This window comes from Mus caroli, unplaced genomic scaffold (genome assembly GCF_978045245.1).
Source record: "Mus caroli unplaced genomic scaffold, Mus_caroli_1 scaffold_5, whole genome shotgun sequence".
NCBI lineage: Eukaryota > Metazoa > Chordata > Mammalia > Rodentia > Muridae > Mus > Mus caroli.
In genome coordinates this window covers 61,584,461-61,610,802 of record NW_028227260.1, presented here as the reverse complement: position 1 = coordinate 61,610,802, position 26,342 = coordinate 61,584,461, and the positions used below count along the sequence as shown (strand labels likewise).

The following is a 26,342-nucleotide window of genomic DNA, read 5'->3' as shown; positions in this document are numbered from 1 at the left end:
CTAGCCAGAGTTCAAAGTGAAGTATAATGTGATCAGCTTCCACTGTTACAATAGCAGTATGAAGGATGTGATGCAACTCACTGCTTGCTAAAGGGGCTTTCTATACAGTTGACAAGGAGTAGTGGATGCCACAAAAGGTAAGTACAGGGTTGCATTTAGTCTCATTTGGAACAATTTGACATACTTAGTCAATAAAAGAGGATTTGAACTTGTGCTGTGTGTAATTTATCTAGTTACATACAAAAAAAAATCTAGGTTTGAGCTCTTAAAGGTAATCTTAGCTTACTGGGACAAATAGTATTTTTCTCTAGCATGAAGGAAGACAGCCTGATGATTTATTTTGGAGCTAAAGGGTCTATACAGATAAAAATTCCTTATGATAATGTCAAATTATCTGAGACAGTGAGATGAAGCCACTTAAGAACATTCAGGTAATTAGTGGCAGAATTACAGCTATGAACTGAGTCTTAAACCACATGTTCGTTTTTCCTTATAGAAGACTGTGTCTTTCAGTAGTATAAAATTACCTATGACCCTTTTGATTGTCAGAGTTTGTTCAGAGGTATTCCTTGATTCATTGTTGTTCTAACTTCAATACTTAGAGATAGCAGAGTTCAAATGTGAGACACTTATCTTTTCAGTGAATGCACTTTAGAGTGGAGCTAGCAGTAGTGAGTCAAAAAACAGCTTCTCTAGGGATTTCTTCATGGCAGATTGTGTGCTTGGATAATCCCAGAATTAGTCTACATACAATGATGCCTACTTTGCCCGGCTTCTTAAGAGAAAGGAGACTCGATATTTAGAATTCTTCAAGTGGGGATATTTTTGTTTTGCTTGTTTAAATAAATGCAGGGAGTCATTGTTATAGTTACTAATTAGAGAATTTATGCAAAACTAAATTACAGGGTACATGGGTAGGTGTTATGCAAATATACTTAGGGTTTCTAATTGTCTAAACTATGCAGATTATCTAGGCCATAAATTTAGGACAGTTGCTTTTTATAATGTTTTTTTGCTGAATCCAATTGCTTCTTTGGTCAAACACAGTTCTTTTTAGGGCCTAATTGAAAAAGTTGTTCGGTTCGAACTGTATGGACTATTAAATCCAAGTAGTGGAAGAACAAGGAACTCCAAGTGAATAAGCACAGTTTTGGGGGAAGTTTTGGGGTGGTACTTGGTGGCTGTGTTTGAGATAAGTAACTTGGGATCCTATGATGCTCTTGCCATGGTTCTAACAAAGAACACAGATATGTTTGCTGTGAAACTACAGTATGGACAATTTTCCACAATCAGGGCAATGGTTGGGTGGGGAGTTCTACAGTGTACTTTAATTAAATTATCCCAAAATTTTACTTGAGGTTCATACCAGGATTTGAAAGCCATTAGTTCTTTCAAGAAACAAACAAAAAAATTAATGAAAGGTTGCTGTTGTAAGGAACCAATCCTGGACTTAGAATAATCTACTCATTGCATTGGTACTTTGTAACTATAGTGTATGTTGTCACCAAGAAGAATGTGGACATATATACTTTTAGCACTTTTATTAGAACAGTGATTTTGCTTTTTTTTTTTTTTTAACACGTCTCTGGTTCTTTTTCTTTTTCATTTTTTCTAAGACAACTACCCCTACTATCAAGGAAAATAGAAGTAATTTTTATATACATGTTTGCTAAGTTGTGCTGGTTTCTTAATGACAAGAGCTTTAAAAGAGGAGAGTTGAGAGGATGAGGAGGAGAGGATGAGGAGTCATCGAGCTTGTACTTAGGGAATGAATAGAGCTTCATTCCAGAACTGACTTTCCATACTGAGCCCATTGCTTAATCGTTTTGGGAAATGAGATTGCTTATTTGAGTGCTAGTATCCTCAAGTTTCAATTAAATAATTCACTAATAATATCATTTGTAATTATCATTCAACAATGATTTTTGATAATTACATACACAAAACTATAATGTTCTAAGTATATCTTCTCAGCCGGGTAGTGGCTGCATCAGGATCTTGCAGTGGCAGTAGTGATAGGGGTAGTGCCCATAACAGACAAGGTAAGTTAGAGCTAGAACAGAGTTAAAGACCATTGAGTTCAATTTTCTTATTTTAATAATAAAGAAATGAAAAAAATTGGGCTTATTACAGCAATGTAGAGAATTGGTATTTGACTAGTTGAATCAAAGTTTCTTTGATCCAAGGGTAGTATTTTAAAAAATATTCTCCTGTTTTCAGTCTTCCCTATTCTACAAGTCTTGTTCAACTCAACCCTCCTTCTATAAAAGACAAAATTAAAGTGTACCAAATTTTCTATCTGCAATCTAATGTGATTTGAGCTCACAGGTAAATCTTCATAAAAATCCCTTATTTTGATATGGCACTACCCTGAAACCTGGTGGGACTACCCTGAGATCTGGTGGGCAGTCATTTGTCATATATATGTAGCAAATATAGATAAAAGTGCTAGAACTATACCTAAGAAGTGCAGTGTCTTTATCTTTAAGGAGAGTATATTCCATATAAAGCATCTTAAAATATTTTTCTTCCATGCAAAAACTTGTTTAGAGATGGAGAATTTCAACTTTTTCTAGTTTTATGAAGAAATCTTATTACAAGCTAAATTGCAATACTTCTCAGATTTGGGGAAATAAAATGAAATTAATCTTGCTGAGAGTCAATTTCCTGATCTTTTAAAGTTATAGTAATGAAACTCTTATTCCTACAAAAATTAATGATATAGATAGGAATAGCATTGGATAATTTATAGGAAACACAGGCACTTGGATTTAGTATTTTACTATGATTTAAGGACAAATCTCATATCATAATTATATAGATATTCTTGAGTTGCCTCTTCATGGAAACTGAATATAGTTATTTAGGGAGGGGAACTGCTTTTTGGTATCTATTAAAACCTTGGTCTCAGCATTAGTAAATAAGACTCAAAAGCCTGATATAAACACATATTTTGAAGCAAAACTTATTTCTACAAAATATAGTGCTAAATGATGAAATTTTACTTAAGCATATAAGATTCCTGCTGGAAATAGGAAACTGGAATAATACACTTTTAATTTCTTACATGTCTTGATTTCTTGGAGTTTAACCTCATTTATCTAAAGAGAAGGAGAGGGAAAGATTATGGATTTTGACTGAGAAAGTAGCTCATATGACAGACTTCCTTGTTTGCTAATGTACGCCTACACTATATACTCTTCCTTGTAAATTCCTACACCCTGTCTAGACCACTGTTCAATATGGATAAATTATATATATATATATATATATAATTTATATATATATATATATTATTCTAAGATGTACAATCTTGCTATGAAGAGTACATTTTATTAGTGAAATCTGCAAATACATTAAGACTTGGAAGAAGAGGGAAGCCAAAGTACAGTTCCCCAATGCTGGAGAAAAATAAGGGCTGAAGTGGGTCCTTGAGATAGAGGAAACTATTGACTTCTGAGAGAAAGGATTTTATCATGGAGAGTATACATACATTTGATATGTCTTGGATCAGTTAACATGTTACATCTTAGAGTAGAGTTTAGTGTTGATTTTGGAAAGAAATGTCCATGGAAAAGACAGAAATTGATGAATCTTGACAGAAAGTGTAAATTTCAAAAGCCCCAGCATAAGAAAGAGGTTAATTTTATATCATTTTATAATAAAATTGTCTTTGACATTCAGGGCCTAACCAGTGTTGTATCTGACTTATTTTTGAAATGATAAGTTTCATGTCTTACTGACGTTAGAGCTTACTCTTTATCACTTCAGCTGCTTTAGTCAGAAGGGTCAGTTTTGTTGTTGATTTCGTCTCTTGTGGTCTGGGTACTGAATAGAGCATGGTCCACACATTTCTGGCAGGACGGAACTGTTAAACAATCTACCTATACCAAAATGACTTGGATTTTCCGTGCTGTCTTTTAACACTAATTTGCACAGTGTTGCCAGAGGGATTACTCTAAACTTTAAGTATAGTTCTATTAGAATTCTCATTAGTATCGTTTAAAGGATTTTATCTTTCACTCAAATGCCTTCAAAACTTTTTATGACATGGTACCATCTGCCTTAATCACCTTTCCTTTAAACTAGTTTCTTTCATTCCATACTTTTATAATCTCATACTATTCACCAGTTTTCATAGAATGACTACTATCCCATTCTAATACCACGAGAATTTTGAAAGTTTCTTCTCCTATATTCTGCTTACCTTCAAAACTGATTCTTGAAATTCCCTTATCCTTTCAACTTCTGACCATTTCTATGCAAGACTTCTTTCTATTTCTACAGAAATATCTCTAGTACATCTTTCATGGCATGTTTTTAAATTGTATTATTGTGAATTACTTTTATATTCATTCTCTCACAAATGACTACAAATTTCTTTTTAAAAGCCCTATTATTTTAAATTTTATGTGCCTGTTCATCTGTACACCACATGCACATGTGCATGTGAGGTCAGAACATTAGATTTCCTGGAACTGAAATACTATATGATTGTTAGCCTACATGTGTGTACTGAGAATCAACCTCAGGATGTTTGCAAGAACAAGTGTTCTCATCTGTTCGGCTGTCTCTGCAGTCCACTGATGCAAACTTCTTGAGAATGTATCAGCCAACTAAATTCTTCTCCAGAATTTGTTATTCAACTCACCTATCCTCAGTAATTAGCATATATCATATACACATAAAAATATCTGCTTGCTAGATTAAATTGCAAATTTAGTCTCAGATGAATGTCATTAATAACAATTAATAGCAGTTAGTTCATACTGGCATGCTATGGAAGCCTGTATTGAAAAGGTGTGACTAGATTTCAGTTTTGAAAGATTGCTACAGTCGAAATAGAATAGTCAACAATTCAGGCAAACAAGGCTTGACCTTATTTTTTTCCCCAACATAATCTTAATTTTTCTCCCCAAGTCTGTCCCTATAGAGATCAATTTGAGAGTAGAAACATCTCAGTTCAACTGCCATCTTCACTCAGTTGAGATACTTTATATCCTAGAATTTCATAGAAGCAAGAGAACATGGCACAAAGGCCAGTAAGAGGCCTACTTACCAGACTATTGATTTGAGTACTAACATAAAATAATCCTGTGGCCTTGAGCAAGACCCTAATTTTTTCATGAATAAATCATCTTGCTAACAAAACCTATGGTATCTGATCTACTTACCTCACAGGTAAAAAGATTCCGTATTTCCCATGACCTTCACCTCAATTCATATGATATATTGATTTTTATAGATATTTTAGAGATTTTTTTCAGTGATTTCTCTAAAAGATTCCTCTAGTGAGCTTCAGAAGGATAGTATTTATGAAGATTCGTTGTTTTCCACAAAATTCACTCCAAGGCCCATGGGATTGGATTCTGCCTCAAAAGTCCATGGGGGCAGGGAGATAAATACAAAAAGTCATTTCCTCTTTAAACTTGATCTCTAAGTGTAAAGAGCTTTGAGATGTAAAGACTCAGTCTTTACATTGCCATTCTGAGTCCCAAAAGCAGATAAGAAAAACATTTGCTAATAAAATGAAAGAAGTATGCATATCTTTGATACTTTTTATAATGTGAAATGAACATTTTTTGGAGGGGGGAGGGACTTTTAGAGACAGGGTTTCTCTGTATAGCCCTGGCTGTCCTGGAACTCACTTTGTAGACCAGGCTGGCCTTGAACTCAGAAATCCACCTGCCTCTACCTCCCAAATGCTGGGATTAAAGGCATGCACCACAACTTCCCCACTGAACACTTTTTTTTAAGTGTAAAAAGCCATGAAAATCATATTTCTTTTTTTTTTTTTTTTTTTTTTAATATTTTTATTACATATTTTCCTCAATTACATTTCCAATACTATCCCAAAAGTCCCCCATAGCGCCCCCCACTTCCCTACCCACCCATTCCCATTCTTTTGGCCCTGGCATTCCCCTATATTGGGGCATATAAAGTTTGCAAGTCCAATGGGCCTCTCTTTCCATTGATGGCTGACTAGGCCATCTTTCGATACATATGCAGCTAGAGACAAGAGCTCCGGGGTTCTAGTTTGTACATCATGTTGTTCCAACAATAGGGTTGCAGATCCCTTTAGCTCCTTGGGTACTTACTCTAGCTTCTCCATTGGGAGCCCTGTGATACATCCAATAGCTGACTGTGAACATCCACTCCTGTGTTTGCTAGGCCCCGGCATCGTCTCACAAGAGACAGCTATATTTGGGTCCTTTCAGCAAAATCTTGCTAGTGTATGCAATGGTGTCAGCGTTTAGAAGTTGATTATGGGATGGATCCCTGGATACGGCAGTCTCTAAATGGTCCATCCTTTCATCACCGCTACGAACTTTGTCTCTGTAACTCCTTCCCTGGGTGTTTTGTTCCCAATTCTGAGAAGGTGCACAGTGTCCACACTTTGGTCTTCATTCTTCTTGAGTTTCATGCGTTTAGCAAATTGTATCTTAAATCTTGGGTATCCTAAGTTTTGGGCTAATATCCACTTATCAATGAATACATATTGTGTGAGTTCTTTTGTGATTGTGTTACTTCACTCAAGATGATGCCCTCCAGGTCCATCCATTTGGCTAGGAATTTCATAAATTCATTCTTTTTAATAGCTGAGTAGTACTCCATTGTGTAAATGTACCATAATTTCTGTATCCATTCCTCTGTTGAGGGACATCTGGGTTCTTTCCAGCTTCTGGCTATTATAAATAGGGCTGCTATGAACATAGTGGAACATGTGTCCTTTTTACCAGTTGGGACATCTTCTGGATATATGCCCAAGAGAGGTATTGCTGGATCCTCCGGTAGTACTATGTCCAATTTTCTGAGGAACCGCCAGACTGATTTCCAGAGTGGTTGTACAAGCTTGCAATCCCACCAACAATGGAGGAGTGTTCCTCTTTCTCCACATCCTCGCCAGCAACTGCTGTCACCTGAATTTTTGATCTTAGCCATTCTGACTGGTGTGAGGTGGAATCTCAGGGTTGTTTTGATTTGCATTTCCCTGATGATTAAGGATGTTGAACATTTTTTCAGGTGTTTCTCTGCCATTCGGTATTCCTCAGGTGAGAATTCTTTGTTCAGTTCTGAGCCCCATTTTTTAATGGGGTTATTTGACTTTCTGGAGTCCACCTTCTTGAGTTCTTTATATATATTGGATATTAGTCCCTTATCTGATTTAGGATAGGTGAAGATCCTTTCCCAATCTGTTGGTGGTTTTTTTGTCTTATTGATGGTGTCTTTAGCCTTGCAGAAGCTTTGTAGTTTCATGAGGTCCCACTTGTCAATTCTCGATCTTACAGCACAAGCCATTACTGTTCTATTCAGGAATTTTTCCCCTGTGCCCATATCTTCAAGGCTTTTCCCCACTTTCTCCTCTATAAGTTTCAGTGTCTCTGGTTTTATGTGAAGTTCCTTGATCCACTTAGACTTGACCTTAGTACAAGGAGATAGGAATGGATCGATTCGCATTCTTCTACATGTTAACAACCAGTTGTGCCAGCACCATTTGTTGAAAATGCTGTCTTTCTTCCACTGGATGTTTTTAGCTCCCTTGTCGAAGATCAAGTGACCGTAGGTGTGTGGGTTCATTTCTGGGTCTTCAATTCTATTCCATTGGTCTATTTGTCTGTCACTATACCAGTACCATGCAGTTTTTATCACAATTGCTCTGTAGTAGAGCTTTAGGTCCGGCATGGTGATTCCACCAGAGGTTCTTTTATCCTTGAGAAGAGTTTTTGCTATCCTAGGTTTTTTGTTATTCCAGATGAATTTGCAGATTGCACTTTCTAATTCGTTGAAGAATTCATTTGGAATTTTGATGGGGATTGCATTGAATCTGTAGATTGCTTTTGGCAAGATAGCCATTTTTACAATGTTGATCCTGCCAATCCATGAGCATGGGAGATCTTTCCATCTTCTGAGATCTTCTATAATTTCTTTCTTCAGAGACTTGAAGTTTTTATTATACAGATCTTTCACTTCCTTAGTTAGAGTCACGCCAAGATATTTTATATTATTTGTGACTATTGAGAAGGGTGTTGTTTCCCTAATTTCTTTCTCAGCCTGTTTATTCTTTGTGTAGAGAAAGGCCATTGATTTGTTTGAGTTAATTTTATATCCAGCTACTTCACCGAAGCTGTTTATCAGGCTTAGGAGTTCTCTGGTGGAATTTTTAGGGTCACTTATATATACTATCATATCATCTGCAAAAAGTGATATTTTGACTTCATCTTTTCCAATTTGTATCCCTTTGATCTCCTTTTGTTGTCGAATTGCTCTGGCTAGGACTTCAAGTACAATGTTGAATAGGTATGGAGAAAGTGGACAGCCTTGTCTAGTCCCTGATTTTAGAGGGATTGCTTCAAGCTTCTGACCATTTACTTTGATGTTGGCTACTGGTTTGCTGTAGATTGCTTTTATCATGTTTAGGTATGGGCCTTGAATTCCTGATCTTTCCAAGACTTTTATCATGAATGGGTGTTGGATCTTGTCAAATGCTTTTTCCGCATCTAACGAGATGACCATGTGGTTTTTGTCTTTGAGTTTGTTTATATACTGGATTACGTTGATGGATTTCCGTATATTGAACCATCCCTGCATCCCTGGGATGAAACCTACTTGGTCAGGATGGATGATTGTTTTGATGTGTTCTTGGATTCGGTTAGCAAGAATTTTATTGAGGATTTTTGCATCAATATTCATAAGGGATATTGGTCTGAAGTTTTCTATCTTTGTTGGGTCTTTTTGTGGTTTAGGTATCAGAGTAATTGTGGCTTCATAGAATGAGTTGGGTAGAGTACCTTCTGTTTCTATTTTGTGGAATAGTTTGTGAAGAACTGGGATTAGATCTTCTTTGAAGGTCTGATAGAACTCTGCACTAAACCCATCTGGTCCTGGGCTTTTTTTGGGTTGGGAGACTATTAATGACTGCTTCTATTTCTTTGGGGGATATAGGGCTGTTTAGATCATTAACCTGATCTTGATTCAACTTTGGTACCTGGTATCTGTCTAGGAACTTCTCCATTTCATCCAGGTTCTCCAGTTTTGTTGAGTATAGCCTTTGGTAGAAGGATCTGATGGTGTTTTGGATGTCTTCAGGATCTGTTGTTATGTCTCCTTTTTCATTTCTGATTTTGTTAATTAGGATGCTTTCCCTGTGCCCTCTAGTGAGTCTGGCTAAGGGTTTATCTATCTTGTTGATTTTCTCAAAGAACCAGCTCCTTGATTGGTTGATTCTTTGAATAGTTTTTCTTGTTTCCACTTGGTTGATTTCACCCCTGAGTTTGATTATTTCCTGCCGTCTACTCCTCTTGGGTGAATTTGCTTCCTTTTGTTCTAGTGCTTTTAGGTGTGTTGTCAAGCTGCTAGTGTGTGCTCTTTCTAGTTTCCTTTTGGAGGCACTCAGAGCTATGAGTTTTCCTCTTAGAAATGCTTTCATTGCGTCCCATAAGTTTGGGTATGTTGTGGCTTCATTTTCATTGAACTCTAAAAAGTCCTTAATTTCTTTCTTTATTCCTTCCTTGACCAAGGTATCATTGAGAAGAGTGTTGTTCAGTTTCCACGTGAAGGTTGGCTTTCTATTATTTATTTTGTTATTGAAGATCAGCCTTAGTCCATGGTGATCTGATAGGATGCATGGGACAATTTCAATATTTTTGTATCTGTTGAGTCCTGTTTTGTGCCCAATTACGTGGTCAATTTTGGAGAAGGTACCATGAGGTGCTGAGAAGAAGGTGTATCCTTTTGTTTTAGGGTAAAATGTTCTGTAGATATCTGCCAGATCCATTTGATCCATAACTTCTGTTAGTTTCACTGTGTCCCTGTTTAGTTTCTGTTTCCATGATCTGTCCATTGGTGAAAGTGGTGTGTTGAAGTCTCCCACTATTATTGTATGAGGTGCAATGTGTGCTTTGAGATTTACTAAAGTTTCTTTAATGAATGAGGCTGCCTTTGTATTTGGAGCATAGATATTCAGGATTGATAGTTCCTCTTGGAGGATTTTACCTTTGATGAGTATGAAGTGCCCCTCCCTGTCTTTTTTGATGACTTTGGGTTGGAACTCAATCTTATCTGATATTAGAATGGCTACTCCAGCTTGTTTCTTCAGACCATTTGCTTGGAAAATTGTTTTCCAGCCTTTCATTCTGAGGTAGTGTCTATCTTTTTCTCTGAGATGAGTTTCTTGTAAGCAGCAAAATGTTGGGTCTTGTTTGTGTAGCCAGTTTGTTAGTCTATGTCTTTTTATCGGGGAGTTGAGTCCATTGATATTAAGAGATATTAAGGAAAAGTAATTGTTGTTTCCTGTTATTTTTGTTGTTAAAGTTGGCATTTTGTTCTTGTGGCTGTCTTCTTTTAGGTTTGTTGAGGGATTACCTTCTTGTTGTTTCTAGGGCGTGGTTCCTGTCCTTGTATTGGTTTTTTTCTGTTATTATCCTTTGAAGGGCTGGATTCGTGGAGAGATAATGTGTGAATTTGGCTTTGTCGTGGAATACTTTGGTTTCTCCATCTATGTTAATTGAGAGTTTGGCTGGGTATAGTAGCTTGGGCTGGAATTTGTGTTCTTTTAGTGTCTGTATAACATCTGTCCAGGATCTTCTAGCTTTCATAGTCTCTGGTGAAAAATCTGGTGTAATTCTGATAGGCTTGTCTTTATATGTTACTTGGCCTTTTTCTCTTACTGCTTTTAGTATTCTATCTTTATTTAGTGCATTTGTTGTTCTGATTATTATGTGTCGGGAGGTATTTCTTTTCTGGTCCAGCCTATTTGGAGTTCTGTAGGCTTCTTGTATATTCATGGGCATCTCTTTCTTTAGATTTGGGAAGTTTTCTTCTATAATTTTGTTGAAGATGTTTGCTGGTCCTTTGAGTTGAAAATCTTCATTCTCATCCACTCCTATTATCCGTAGGTTTGGTCTTCTCATTGTGTCCTGTATTTCCTGGATGTTTTGAGTTAGGATCTTTTTGCATTTTCCATTTTCCTTGATTGTTGTGCCGATGTTCTCTATGGAATCTTCTGCACCTGAGATTCTCTCTTCCATCTCTTGTATTCTGTTGCTGATGCTTGCATCTATGGTTCCAGATTTCTTTCCTAGGGTTTCTATCTCCAGTGTTGCCTCATTTTGGGTTTTCTTTATTGTGTCTACTTCCCTTTTTAGGTCTAGTATGGTTTTGTTCATTTCCATCATCTGATTGGATGTGTTTTCCTGTTTCTCTTTAAGGACTTCTACCAGTTTGGTTGTGTTTTCCTGTTTTTCTTTAAGGACTTGTAACTCTTTAGCCATGTTCTCCTGTAGTTCTTTAAAGTCCTTCTTGATGTCCTCTACCATCATCATGAGATATGCTTTTAAATCCAGGTCTAGTTTTTCAGGTGTGTTGGGGTGCCCTGGACTGGGCGAAGTGGGAGTGCTGGGTCCTGATGATGGTGAGTGGTCTTGGTTTCTGTTAGTAAGATTCTTACCTTTACCTCTCGCCATCTGGTAATCTCTGGAGTTGTTATAGTTGTCTCTGTTCAGAGGTTGTTCTTCTGGGGATTCTGAGTATCCTCTGTCAGCAGACCTGTACAGACTAAGTTCGGCGGAGTCCCGGAGCCAAGATGGCGGTCCCTGCAGGGCAGGTCACTGTTCTCCGGCTGGGAGGGTGTCGGATGTCTGCGGCCCCAAAAGGGTGCTGCCTCAGCGGTTCTGTGGCTCCCACCTGTCCCAGAAGCTGTCTGCCTCTGTGGTCCTCACTCTGACCTGTACAGACTAAGTTCGGCGGAGTCCCGGAGCCAAGATGGCGCTCCCTGCAGGGCAGGTCACTGTCCTCCGACTGGGAGGGTGCCGGATGTCTGCGGCCCCTAAAGGGTGCTGCCTCAGCAGCTCTGTGGCTCCCGCCTGTCCCAGAAGCCGTCTGCCCCCGTGGTCCCCACTCTGACCTGTAGAGACTAAGCTCGGTGGAGTCCCGGAGCCAAGATGGCGTTCCCTGCAGGGCAGGTCACTGTCCTCCGACTGGGAGGGTGTCGGATGTCTGCGGCCCCAAAAGGGTGCTGCCTCAGCGGCTCTGTGGCTCCCGCCTGTCCCAGAAGCTGTCTGCCTCTGTGGTCCTCACTCTAACCTGTAGACTAAGTTCGGCGGAGTCCCTGAGCCAAGATGGCGCTCTCTGCAGGGCAGGTCTCTGTCCTCCGGCTGGGAGGGTGCCGGAAGTCTGCGGCCCCAAATGGGTGCTGCCTCAGCGGCTCTGTGGCTCCTGCCTGTCCCAGAAGCCGTCTGCCCCCGTGGTCCCCACTCTGACCTGTAGAGACTAAGCTCGGCGGAGTCCTGGAGCCAAGATGGCGCTCCCTGCAGGGCAGGTCACTGTCCTCCGACTGGGAGGGTGCCGGATGTCTGCGGCCCCAAAAGGGTGCTGCCTCAGCGGCTCTGTGGCTCCCACCTGTCCCAGAAGCTGTCTGCCTCTGTGGTCCTCACTCTAACCTGTAGACTAAGTTCGGCGGAGTCCCTGAGCCAAGATGGCGCTCTCTGCAGGGCAGGTCTCTGTCCTCCGGCTGGGAGGGTGCTGGAAGTCTGCGGCCCCTAAAGGGTGCTGCCTCAGCGGCTCTGTGGCTCCCGCCTGTCCCAGAAGCTGTCTGCCTCTGTGGTCCTCACTCTAACCTGTAGACTAAGTTCGGCGGAGTCCCGGAGCCAAGATGGCGCTCCCTGCAGGGCAGGTCACTGTCCTCCGGCTGGGAGGGTGCCGGATGTCTGCAGCCCCAAAAGGGTGCTGCCTCAGCGGCTCTGTGGCTCCCGCCTGTCCCAGAAGCTGTCTGCCTCTGTGGTCCTCACTCTAACCTGTAGACTAAGTTCGGCGGAGTCCCGGAGCCAAGATGGCGCTCCCTGCAGGGCAGGTCACTGTCCTCCGACCGAAAATCATATTTCAAGGACTGTATTTTTAAGCCTCTACAGACCTGACTTTCCTAAGCAGTAAAGGTTGGGTACTTCATAACCTCAAGATTTTCATGTTTTGCAAAATGCTTTGAGTTTAGAGCTTTGAACCACTTATATACAAAAATTTCTTTGAATGCTTAATAGTCACATGGTGATGGATAAAACACTCTTTTATGGTACCAATGAAATTAATAAAAGGATGACCAGTGTGGTGAACAAAGAATTAAGTGGGTCTGTACATTTCAAATGCTGATGCTACAAAGATTAAGAATGAAGAACATTCAGTGTAATGAGAAATAGAATTCACATGAAAGCTCAAAGCTTCTCTGATTTCCAAACCAAGATTAAGAATAGCTAGATGTATGAAGACATGGAGTGAAGCCATTCTGAATAGAGGGATCAACAGATGTAGAAAAGGGAAGCACACACTCAGGAATGAATCATGAATTTCACATCTCTTCATGAGACAGGAACCAAAAATATGTCTAGGTTAAAGGAGAGCAATATTGGTAACGTAAGTAAAGGGAGCTACCCAGAAATGGAGAGAGCAAGTGAAAAGGAGAGACAGGGCTAGAGTGGTACAGACAAAGCTAGAGAAAGAACACTGAGAGAGAACAGAACCAAATACAGAGAAAATGAGGGGACTTGCTGGATCTTTTTGTCTTAGTAGATTTTTAGATTGCTTTTATTTCTTAAATTTCAGGGTGACATAAATTCTTCAGAGCAAGTGAGGTGTTCCTGTTCTGAGGATTTATATTTCTGTTGAAGCAAGAATAAATTCCCCATTACTTCACAGCATAGGGATTTTACACTTAATTTTTACTGAGGAGATGAAGGGAACCTCTTACTATTTCCTCTTCTGTTTGGAGAAGAGTTTTGGTAACCAGATCATGAGAATCTAAATTTGTGACTAATTGTGAATTTCTGAGTTGTATATGTGACAGATTCAGAGGTGAACAAACCCATAATAGAAAGGTGCCAACTGGCCTTGTGTTTTCTGTTTTGGCAAAACTGAGCTCTGCTATTTAACTCAGCGGTGTGATGCTCTGTTAACAAGAGAAACTGTCTGTACTGGTAAAGCAAGAAAGCAAGCAAGCAAAACAACAACAACAACAACAACAACAACAACAAACCCAAAAAACAAAACAACAAAACAAAACAAAACAAAAACCAAAAAAAAAACAACCCACCAAAAAACAACAAATACCCATGTTTGTTAAGTGCAAAAGTGGAAGTGGAATTTGATTGGGCTTGAGGTGTTCTTAGTTCTTGAAATTAAATTGTAGTTTGCTGTAGCTCCCTTTGCTCTCTTGGCAGCCTCTGCATTGCTAACAACAAATGGCAACAGAAGTGATGCCAGTATTACAATCAACGTGGTTGTTGGGACAAATTCATTTTTACTCAGTTCACCATGGCATAGAGCTTTCTCCATGGTGGATGAAAAACAAAGATAGAACTCATCACCAGTGACCCATATCATTAAGTTAGGCTTTCACTCCTAACATTTCCAGAAGACCACAAGCTGAAGACATAGAATTTGACATATGAGCCAATCAGGGGTATTTCCTTTTGAATATGTATAAATGGTCGATAAGTTAGCTACATTTTAAAGTCACACCTAGTTGCAGGGAGGCAAGTGACAAAATACCTTGAGACTTGGAATAGCCCTACAAAAGAGTATGCATTGTTTTTACTTCTGTGGTGGTTTGAATGACACCCCCTTAGTCACCAAGACTGGAAGATTTTGAGAAGGATGAGGTGGTATGGTCTCATTGAGGTAGATGTGACCTTGTTGAAGGTGTTATGTGACTGGGATTGAGCACTGAGATTTCAAAAGCCCATGCAAGGCCCAGTATCTGTCTCTGTTTCTTTCTCTGTCTCTCTGTCTCTGTATGTCTCTCTCGCTCTCTGTCTGCTGACTATAGATCAGGATATAAGGCTCTCAGCTACTGCTCCAGATTTATGTTTGTTTATTTCCCATTATGATGAGCATGTGCCAACCCTCTAAAGTTGTAATCAGATTTCCTATTAAATGAATTTTTAGCAAGAGTGGTCTTGGTAATGGTGGATCTTCACAGTAGAACACTGGCAAAGACAACCTCCAAATTCACTAAATCTCCCTAAACATTAGTCTCTCCATCTATGTTATATGATTATAAAAACATATCAATTACTATAATTTGTAATAATAATAAACAATAATAATTTATACTAGTAAATTATATGAAACATATGGATACTTCTTTTGCTGATCCTGGTCTACAGCCTTCATGTTTAAAATATGATTCCCTCCCTTTCACCTTTGAGTACCTCTTATTAGAAGCCCTCCAGAAACACACGGGATGACTACTTTACTCTTTATGACATATCACCAATGATAGGTCAAGTAGATTTACATATGAAAGAGAAGAGTAAGCAAAGTAAAAATAATTGGGTTCCTTTCTTTTTGTGGAATTGTCACTTGGAGTCCCTTTATGCTATTCCATCTCTGTTTATTGCAATGGGACTGAAAATGGTATCAGTTGCCATTCATCCACAAAGAAAGAGAACTTAAAACTACAATACTCCATTGTAGTAAATATATTCAACAGGCAACAGAATAAAAGTAAAAATGTAAGAAGCCACTTCATATGAGAAACAACTTCAGGGCATGTTTGCTTTCTTCCTTCCTTGCCTTCCTTCCTTCCTTCCTTCCTTCCTTCCTTCCTTCCTTCCTTCCTTCCTTCCTTCCTTCCTTCCTTCCTTCCTTCCTTCCTTCTTTTCTTTCTTCTTACCTTACTTATTTCTTTTTTCTTCCCCTTGAAGCTTTGAATAAAATAATTGTCCTTGAAATCTCATAAAGGGGTACATGTGTAAATTGTGTGGGGATGGAAATGAAGATTGAGAAGAATATCTATAGAGATTAAAACATCTTCCACTTGAATTCTCAGATCTTTAATTTATCAATCAGTCCTTAGTCCTAGCTTCTTTTTCCTGTATTATGTATATATAGGCTCAATGGGTAATTTTCAAAGGCCCCTTTTTTCTTTTTTCTTTTCTAAGTTCTTTTTATTTTTGATTTAAGTTTTATTGCATTATGATGAGAAAAGATACATAATTTCAATTTACCTGAATTTGTTAACATTTAAAAACATATTTTGAGTAAATAGACTTAGATTGCATTCTTCTTTCCCTTTTGTACCACAACTCCTCCCGGAGAGCCCCCCTTCAACCCCCCTTTCATTTTTTATCATATTCTTTAAAATTTATAAAATGTTGTACCAATAAAATGAATATTATAAAAATTGTTTGATATAAAACAATAATCGGGCTGGTGAGATGGCTCAGTGGGTAAGAGCACCCGACTGTTCTTCCACAGGTCCGGAGTTCAAATCCCAGCAACCCCATGGTGGCTCACAACCATCCATAACGAGATCTGACTCCCTCTTCGGGAGTGTCTGAAGACAGCTACAGTGTACTTACATATAATAAATAATTAAATCTTTAAAAAAAACAATAATCAATTGAACAGTCTTATGTAGATGTTTGTCTACAGCAATACTGAAAATACATATGTTTTTCTCAATATAAATTTTAAATAACTCCAAATATATTAACTGTATGGTATTTTAAAATAATATATCACTATTAGTTTTTTTTTAATTTTTAATATTTTTTATTACATATTTTCCTCAATTACATTTCCAATGCTATCCCAACATTCCCCCATACTGCCCCCCACTTCGCTACCCACCCATTCCCATTCTTTTGGCCCTGGCATTCCCCTATCTTGGGACCTATAAAGTTTGCAAGTCCAATGGGCCTCTCTTTCCAGTGATGGCCCACTAGGCCATCTTTCGATACATATGCAGCTAGAGACAAGAGCTCCGGGGTACTGGTTAGTTCATCGTGTTGTTCCACCTATAGGGTTGCAGATCCCTTTAGCTCCTTGGGTACTTTCTCTAGCTTCTCCATTGGGAGCCCTGTGATACATCCAATAGCTGACTGTGAGCATCCACTCCTGTGTTTGCTAGGCCCCAGCATAGTCTCACAAGAGACAGCTATATTTGGGTCCTTTCAGCAAAATCTTGTTAGTGTATGCAATGGTGTCAGCATTTGGAAGCTGATTATGGGAAGGATCCCTGGATATGGCAGTCTCTAGATGGTCCATCCTTTCATCACAGCTCAAAAATTTGTCTCTGTAACTCCTTCCATGGGTGTTTTGTTCCCAATTCTAAGAAGGGGCATATTGTCCACACTTTGGTCTTCATTCTTCTTGAGTTTCATGCGTTTAGCAAATTGTATCTTATATCTTGGGTATCCTAAGTTTTTGGGCTAATATCCACTTATCAGTGAGTACATATTGTGTGAGTTCCTTTGTGAATATGTTACCTCACTCAGGATGATGCCCTCCAGATCCATCCAATTGCCTAGGAATTTCATAAATTAATTCCTTTTAATAGCTGAGTAGTACTCCATTGTGTAAATGTACCACATTTTCTGTATCCATTCCTCTGTTGAGGGGCATCTGGGTTCTTTCCAGCTTCTGGCTATTATAAATAAGACTGCTATGAACATAGTGGAGCATGTGTCCTTCTTACCGGTTGGGACATCTTCTGGATATATGCCCAGGAGAGGTATTGCTGGATCCTCTGGTAGTATTATGTCCAATTTTCTGAGGAACCGACAAACTGATTTCCAGAGTGGTTGTACCAGCTTGCAATCCCACCAACAATGAAGGAGTGTTTCTCTTTCTCCAAATCCTCGCCAGCATCTGCTGTCACCTGAATTTTTGATCTTAGCCATTCTGACTGGTGTGAGGTGGAATCTCAGGGTTGTTTTGAGTTGCATTTCCCTGATGATTAAGGATGTTGAACATTTTTCAGGTGCTTCTCTGCCATTCGGTATTCTTCAAGTGAGAATTCTTTGTTTATCTCTGAGCCCCATTTTTTAATGGGGTTATTTGATTTTCTGGAGTCCACCTTCTTGATTTCTTTATATATATTGGATATTAGTCCCCTATCTGATTTAGGATAGGTAAAGATCCTTTCCCAATCTTTTGGTGGTCTTTTTGTCTTATTGACGGTGTCTTTTGCCTTGCAGAAGCTTTGCAACTTTATGAGGTCCCATTTATCGATTCTTGATCTTACAGCACAAGCCTTTGCTGTTCTATTCAGGAATTTTTCCCCTGTACCCATATCTTCAAGGCTTTTCCCTACTTTCTCCCCTATAAGTTTCAGTGTCTCTGGTTTTATGTGGAGTTCCTTAATCCACTTAGATTTGACCTTGGTACAAGGAGATAGGAATGGATTGATTCACATTCTTCTACATGTTAACAACCAGTTGTGCCAGCACCATTTGTTGAAAATGCTGTCTTTTTTCCACTGGATGGTTTTTGCTCCCTTGTCAAAGATCAAGTGACCATGGCCTAGAAAATTGTTTTCCAGCCTTTCATTCTGAGCTAGTGTCTATCTTTTTCTCTGAGATGAGTTTCCTGTAAGCAGCAAAATGTTGGGTCCTGTTTCTGTAGCCAACCTGTTAGTCTATGTCTTTTTATTGGGGAGTTGAGTCCATTGATATTAAGAGATATTAGGGAGAAGTAATTGTTGCTACCTTTTATTTTTGTTGTTAGAGTTGGTGTTCTGTTTTGTGGCTGTCTTCTTTTAGGTTTATTGAGGGATTACCTTCTTGCTTTTTCTATGACGTGGTTTCCGTCCTTGTATTGTTTTTTTTTTTTTTTTCTGTTATTATCCTTTGAAGGTCTGGATTTGTGGAAAGATAATGTGTGAATTTGGTTTTGTCGTGGAATACTTTGGTTTCTCCATCTATGGTAATTGAGAGTTTGGCTGTGTGTAGTAGCCTGGGCTGGAAATTGTGTTCTCTTAGTTTCTGTATAACATCTGTCCAGGCCCTTCTGGCTTTCATAGTCTCTGGTGAAAAATCTGGTGTAATTCTGATAGGCTTGCCTTTATATGTTACTTGACCTTTTTCCCTTACTGCTTTTAGTATTCTATCTTTATTTAGTGCATCTGTTGTTCTGATTATTATGTGTCGGAAGGAATTTCTTTTCTGGTCCAGTCTATTTGGAGTTCTGTAAGCTTCTTGTATGTTCATGGGCATCTCTTTCTTTAGGTTTGGGAAGTTTTCTTCTATAATTTTGTTGAAGATATTTGCTGGTCCTTTGAGTTGAAAATCTTCATTCTCATCTACTCCTATTATCCGTAGGTTTGGTCTTCTCATTTTGTCCTGGATTTCCTGGATGTTTTGAGTTAGGATCTTTTTGGAATTTGTATTTTCTTTGATTGTCGTGCCAATGTTCTCTATGGAGTCTTCTGCACCTGAGATTCTCTCTTCCATCTTCTGTTGCTGATGCTCGCATCTATGGTTCCAGATTTCTTTCGTAGGGTTTCTATGTCCAGCGTTGCCTCAATTTGGGTTTTCTTCATTGTCTCTACTTCCCTTTTTAGGTCTTGGATGGTTTTATTCAATTCCATCACCTGTTTGGTCTGGTTTTCCTGCAATTCTTTAAGGGATTTTTCTACTTCCTCTTTATTGTCTTCTACCTGTTTAGCAGTGTTCTCCTGCAATTCTTTAAGGGATTTTTGTGCTTCCTCTTTAATGTCTTCTACCTGTTTAGCAGTGTTCTCCTGCAAGTCTTTAAGGGATTTTTGTGCTTCCTCTTTCATGTCTTCTACCTGTTTAGCATTGTTCTCCTGTATTTCTTTAAGTGTGTTATTAAAGTCCTTCTTGATGTCCTCTACCATCATCATGAGATATGCTTTTAGATCTGGGTCTAGCTTCTCAGGTGTGTTGGGGTGCCCTGGACTGGACAAAGTGGGAGTGCAGGGTTCTGATGATGGTGAGTGGTCTTGGTTTCTGTTAGTAAGATTATTACGTTTACCTTTCGCCATCTGGTAATCTCTGGGGTTAGTTGTTATCGTTGTCACTGTTTAAAGATTGGAGCAGACTCTGTTCCACTCACCAGAAGTCTTAAGATCCTGTGGCGGGTGTCGTGGGTAGCTGGCGGGTATAAGCTGACCCTGTGCCCTAGCTACTCAGGTGATGGACAGACCGGAAGAGGCTTGTGGCCCTACTCAGGCCAGTTTTCTGCTTCCCTAACTAATGCAGTCTCAGGTCCTGCACGCAATTGGATTGGAGCAGAAGCTGTGTTCCACTCACCAGAAGTCTTAAGATCCTGTGGTGGGTGTTGTGGGTAGCTGGCGAGTTTCAGCTGACCCTACGTCCTTGCTACCCAGGTGCTGGTCAGACCGGAAGAGGCTTGTGGCCCTACTCAGGCTGGTTTTCTGCCTCCCCAACCAAAGCAGTCTCAGGTCCCGCGCGATTGGACTGGAGCAGAAGCTGTGTTCCACTCACCAGAAGTCTTAAGATCCTGTCGCAGGTGTTGTGGGTAGCTGGGGAGTGTCAGCTGACCCTGCGCCCTAGCTACCCGGTGCTGGTCAGACCGGAAGAGCGAGCTTAAAATCTTGGCTCTTACTGTGGTACAAACACAAAATAAGAACAGATTTTGGACATTGGAGTTCATTGTAATAAGGCTGTACTTGAATGTCCCTCGCACCACCAAAGGATTTTACCTCCATAGTAGATAAGCTAGGAGTTGACAGTTCTGCTATGACAAGGAATGAGTTGTAGGCACGATTTTTGGTTAAAGATTTCCTGCTACAGTTAAAGCTATTTGACTTGAGTGATTGTCTCATTTTCAGTCTGCAGGGAACAGGTTGCATTCATTTAAGAAAGGTGTGTGCAGTAAGATGGTCTATCCATGAAATTATTCATCCACTGTTTCAGTGAACAATGGTTCTTCTTGGACGGTGGCAAAGACGTTAGGTGAGGGTAAGATTCTGTTTCATTGGCTGTGATGACTTTGAAAAGCATTCATCTCAGAAGAAGAATAACTTATAAAGTCCTCTTCTTCAAAATTGACACAATAAGCTACGCGTGGTGGTGCACACCTTTAATCCCAGCACTCGGGAGGCAGAGGCAGGCGGATTTCTGAGTTCGAGGCCAGCCTGGTCTACAGAGTGAGTACCAGGACAGCAGCCAGACCTACACAGAGAAACCCTGTCTCAAAAAAAAAAACCCCAAATTTGACACAATAATTATAAATATCAAGCAAAGTCTTCAGTCTCACTCTTTGCTGTTCTCTTACAAGCCACCTCCCAAATTATTTGTCTACATTTCTTTTGGCTGTATAAATAATTTTGAAATATGTAAGCTGTTCTGAAAACAATAGTATAGCATAAAAAATCAAATAAACAGTCCTACTAATAGAGAGGCTGATGTAGGAGAAGCATGATTTCAAGACCATTATGTGGCACACAGCAAGACCCTGTCATGTACAAACAAGGAAAAAGTATACATGAATTGTACAATATTGGACCTATTTCTCCCATTCACAAATTAGAGAGACCACAGGATGACAGCCAACAAATTTCTAAATCCTCATATTTTTGAATTTCAATCGATTAGAATATGTTGGTAATATTAATTTTCATATTAAGAGATATTAAGGAAAAGTGATTGTTCCTTCCTGTTAATTTTCTTTTTAGAGGTGGAATTATGTTTGCATGGGTTTGTTGAAAGATTACTTTCTTGCTTCTCCTAGGGTGTAGTTTCACTCTTTGTGTTGGTGTTTTCCATCTAATAACCTTTGTAGGGCTGGATTTGTGGAAAAATATATCTTCTTTTCTCCGTCTATGGTGATTGAGAGTTTTGTTGGATATAGTAGCATGGGCTGGCATTTGTGTTCTCTTAGGGTCTTTATGCCATCTGCCCAGGATCTTCTAGATTTCATAATCTCTGGTGAGAAGTCTGGTGTAGTTCTGATAGGTTCAAAGGGCCTTTGTAATCTGAGATTTTATAAGGTAGTTAAAATAAGATGATAATTCTGCTGCTACTTCCCATTGTCTTCTGTAGGTAACCTCTACAACTTTGCAGAACTTGAGAAGCCCTATCAGATTAGTCTACATTTCTATACCTCAACATAATACATAACTAAAACAACAGTGAATCATCATATGATATAAAATGTCTAAAAATTTTGTTCTTATAATGATTACTTTAATATTCACTCAAAATTGAATTTTAAGTTGTTCTCAAAAAGTAGTTCAGATGTGCTGTTTTACTAATATTAGGGCAATATTCACTGTGACTGTTAGATAATGTGTCCTCTGATGACGTTGCACCAGTGTAGGATTCTTTTAAAAATGTTACATATTATTGAGAATATAGTATAATTATATATTTTCCCTTTCCTTCCTCCAATTCTTTTAATGTATCTACCTTAATTTCTTTAAAAATTCATGGCCTTTTTGATATTGTTGTTGTTGTGTGCTTCTAAATACATAAATATAATCTGCTCAGTCCATATAATGACAATTGTATGTATATGTTTTTTAGGACTAACCATTTGGTATTAGATAATTTGTTCTTCCTTAGAGAAGACTTATTTCTCCACTCATTACTGCCTGTAGGCTTTTTGATTCTTTTTTTGGGGGGGGGGTATGTCTAGGGTTATGTAGGATTATAGCCTCATGAATTTCTCCTTCCACATTAGCATGCCTATAGGTGTCCATGTTCAGTTCATGTTTAGGCAGTTATGTTGATAAGACTTCATGAGTATAAATTCTTTATTGTTTCTAAGAAAAGCAATCTCACAGCAAACTTCCTGTTTCTATGGTTCTTACAGTCTTTCTATTCCCCCTTTCTCAATGATCCCTGAACCATAGATGACAGAGTTGTACTGAAGTTGGGATTCACAACTCTGCATTTTTGCTGGTTGTGGTTTTCTTTAATGGTCTCTTTATTGCAAAGTGAGTTTTCCTTGATGAAATGTGAGGGATACACTTATCTGTAAGCAGGACAAATAACTTAAAATGTTGTTAGGGATGATACTGGTTTAGTGAAATATCTGCTATAGTTTCTCCTCCAAAATTCATGGCTAAGTATTCTGTGGTAGTTGACTGGTTTCCAGTAATGGGCACAATTTCCCTCTTATTGAGTGGGTGGGTCTTATGTCCAAATTAATACCAAGGTGTGCATGCTAGTATTGATTGCACCCTTGGAATTATTATGTCATGCTGGTTGTTTATGTGATTTATAGGTATCATATCTATAAGTTGCTCTCTTCCTTTGGAAGCTTATATGGTGCCTTCTGGACACATGAATGCTAGTTTTGAAGGAGGAGGCTTTCAGATACAGTTAATGTGCTGTGGGTCCTGTGTCCAAAGTGCATGGTGTCTTCAGCAATATGGACTTACTTTCCACCTCTGTTAGGCAACAGAAACAGCAATAGTCTATAATGTTTTGGGAATCTATTGAATATCACTAAGCAACAATTCAAAAGAGGCTTCTCATGCCTGGCATTGGGGTTTTGCTAGATATGTCTCTTGGTGGTGGGGGAGAATTGTCAGCCTAGATAGGAACATTTTATTTAAATTTTATATTTATACGTATACAGACTAACATGTATAATAGTGTATGGTTCTTCAGAAATGGACACCTAAGCACTATACTTCCAAAATTACAAGAATGAAGTATTCATAGTTTAGGATGTGAAATTATACATTTTGAAGTATTTCATGTAAACTGAGAATGGGACACAAGACCAGGGAGATAGAACAACTTCAAGAGGACTTGAGCAATGAGCTATTACGATAAAATAATGAAAAGGTCATATTCCCACATTCTCCAAGTCAGCCAGATGCAAACTCAAGACATTTTATAATGCTAGGGAAGCAAGTTTGAGGAATACCACAATGTTTTTGATATGATAAGAAGAAACAAGAAATATGCCAGGACACAGTTCCATCATTTCTTAACTGATTTACTGTACAATGTTGGGTCAGAAATTCATCTTCTTTAAGTCTCTACTTATTGATCTGTGTATTATCTCTAATTGGAATATTCTATATCTCAGTGTTAAATAGAGCCCTAGATATTCACTAAAGTATTATTTAACCATTGTGCCTTTAAACTTTGTGTGTGTGTTTTTTACAGGAACCAAGCCATAATTCCACAGTTTTCCTTGCCAAACATACTGAAATATTCAAGATGGGTAGCAACAGTACCAGCAGTGCTGAGAGCAATTGCAATGCCACTTATTTGCCATTTCAGTACTCTCTGTATGCAACCACCTATATCTTCATATTCATCCCGGGTCTCCTGGCTAACAGTGCAGCCCTGTGGGTTCTGTGCCGCTTCATCAGCAAGAAGAACAAGGCCATCATCTTCATGATCAACCTCTCAGTGGCAGACCTTGCTCATATCCTGTCCTTACCTCTTCGGATTTACTATTATATCAATCGTCACTGGCCATTCCAGAGGGCCCTTTGCCTGCTGTGTTTCTATCTGAAATATCTCAACATGTATGCCAGCATTTTTTTCTTGACATGCATTAGCCTTCAGAGGTGCCTCTTTCTCCTCAAGCCATTCAGAGCCAGAAACTGGAAGCGTAGGTACGATGTGGGCATCAGTGCTGTCATCTGGATTGTTGTAGGGACTGCCTGTTTGCCATTTCCCATCCTGAGAAATGCTGGCTTAGCCAATAACACAGATTCTTGCTTTGCTGATCTTGGGTACAAACAGATGGATGCAGTGGTTCTGGTCACCATGGTTGTAATTGCTGAACTTGCTGGATTTGTGATTCCAGTGATCACCATTGCATGTTGTACCTGGAAAACAACTGTATCCTTGAAACACCCACCAATTGCTTTTCAAGGAATTAGTGAGAGGAAAAAAGCATTGCGGATGGTTTTCATGTGTGCTGCAGTCTTCGTTATCTGCTTCACTCCTTATCACATAAACTTCATTTTTTACACCATGGTAAAGGAAAGCATCATTACCAGTTGTCCCACTGTAAAAAGTACCCTGTATTTCCATCCTTTTTCCCTATGCCTTGCAAGTCTCTGTTGTCTTTTGGACCCAATTCTGTACTATTTCATGGCTTCAGAGTTTCGTGACCAACTATCTCGTCATGGAAGCTCTGTTACTCGTTCGCGTCTCATGAGCAGGGAGAGTGGTTCATCAATGGTTAACTAAAATGAGAAAATTCTTCAGTTAGGATTCTCTTTTCCTGACATTCTGTGGCATTGCCCAAAGATAGGAATTTCCAGGCAAATAATTTCTTTAACCGAACCTTGGAAATAGCAGAAATAAGTTTTATTGTGTGATGGTTGTGGTCTCCACAGATGATGGAGGCATAATGTGAAAAAAATGTGGGAGTAGAAAGAAAAATGGGATCCATGTGCTTCCAATTTAAAATTTATGGCATTATATTAGTTACAAGTCCCAGATTAAGTTCAAGTTTTTAGCAGATGTTTCCATCCTAATATAAATTGAATGCATATATTTAAATTTGTCTTCTGTAAAGAGAATAGTACTGAGATGCAAGGTATATATTAAGATTTGCAGAAGAGTAAATTTCCTCCATGGAATAATTTTATTTCTGAATGGAGTAAAGATTTCAAGTCTTTCTAAAACATTACACACAGACAAAATGACACAAAAGTTGCAATATGTGAATGAATTTTAGCACTGCACTCTTGCTACTGAATGGTGCACATGAAAATCCACCTCATGGATGTTCATAGATGTCCATCATTTTCTAGGTTGGCAGTTTGCTATGTATTTTTACAAATAACATTTCATCTTACTTTTCCAATACAAGTGACAATAAATGAGGAGATTACAAATACAAATGAATAAATGTAATGGCAGAGAGGTTACACAACATGTCTCATGATTAACAGTTAAGTATACATGGCATATACTTATGCTATTTCCTCTGCTTATATTTTTATATGTATTACGTCAATACTAAGTTTGAGTTGAATGTGGAGGACACAAATAGAAGATAAGCATAGGAAATAGAGATAGTTTTAACACAATTTTCCTGTGCTCATCGAAAAATCCATAATTTCGGGATTAGCATGATTCTGGGTAGAGTGTTCTGTGAAAAATATATTGTCATATTAGTGTAATCATCTGTATAGTCTTGATGAGAAAACGCTCAATAGTTCATTATTTCAAAATCAATATTATGGCTTAATACAAGCCATGCAAATAACATGGATAAAAAGCTATGAAACTGAGCCGCATTTCAGAAAATGTAGGCTTCCTTTTAAAATTCTCTTTTTTAAAAAATTCTTTACTATTACTATTACTATGTCACTAAATAAAATCTCAATGGTTTTCAGATATCATAACTCACACAATTGCATTAGAAACAGAGTATTAAATCACATTGTGAATAAATATGAGAGAAATATGTGACCTTATTTTTTTCTGAATGTTATGGATACTATTTTAAGTGTTCATATAGATGATACAAGTAGAACAGAACCCCCATCTTCTCAAGTTGACAATTCACTGGTATTTTAGGTCTGAAATTAACAGAGCATAGACATTTGGTATGCAGGCAAGAAAAGGAAGTGGTAGTCCTTAGAACATGCATTTGTG

The 26,342-nt window shown here is 38.7% G+C and overlaps 1 protein-coding gene across 1 annotated transcript in view; it reads left to right on the top strand.

Annotated features, from left to right (window-relative positions):
• Positions 1 to 26,342, top strand: part of LOC110287469 (putative P2Y purinoceptor 10) — a 26,398-nt gene continuing 56 nt past the window's right edge. Inside the window, exons 1-2 of the mRNA XM_021154080.3 lie at positions 1 to 137; positions 23,883 to 26,342. The exon at positions 23,883 to 26,342 is cut by the window's right edge and continues 56 nt beyond it. Of these exons, the coding sequence (XP_021009739.2) occupies positions 126 to 137; positions 23,883 to 24,923 (1,053 nt within the window). The 5' untranslated portion in view covers positions 1 to 125 and the 3' untranslated portion in view covers positions 24,924 to 26,342. The remainder of the gene's footprint in view (positions 138 to 23,882) is intronic.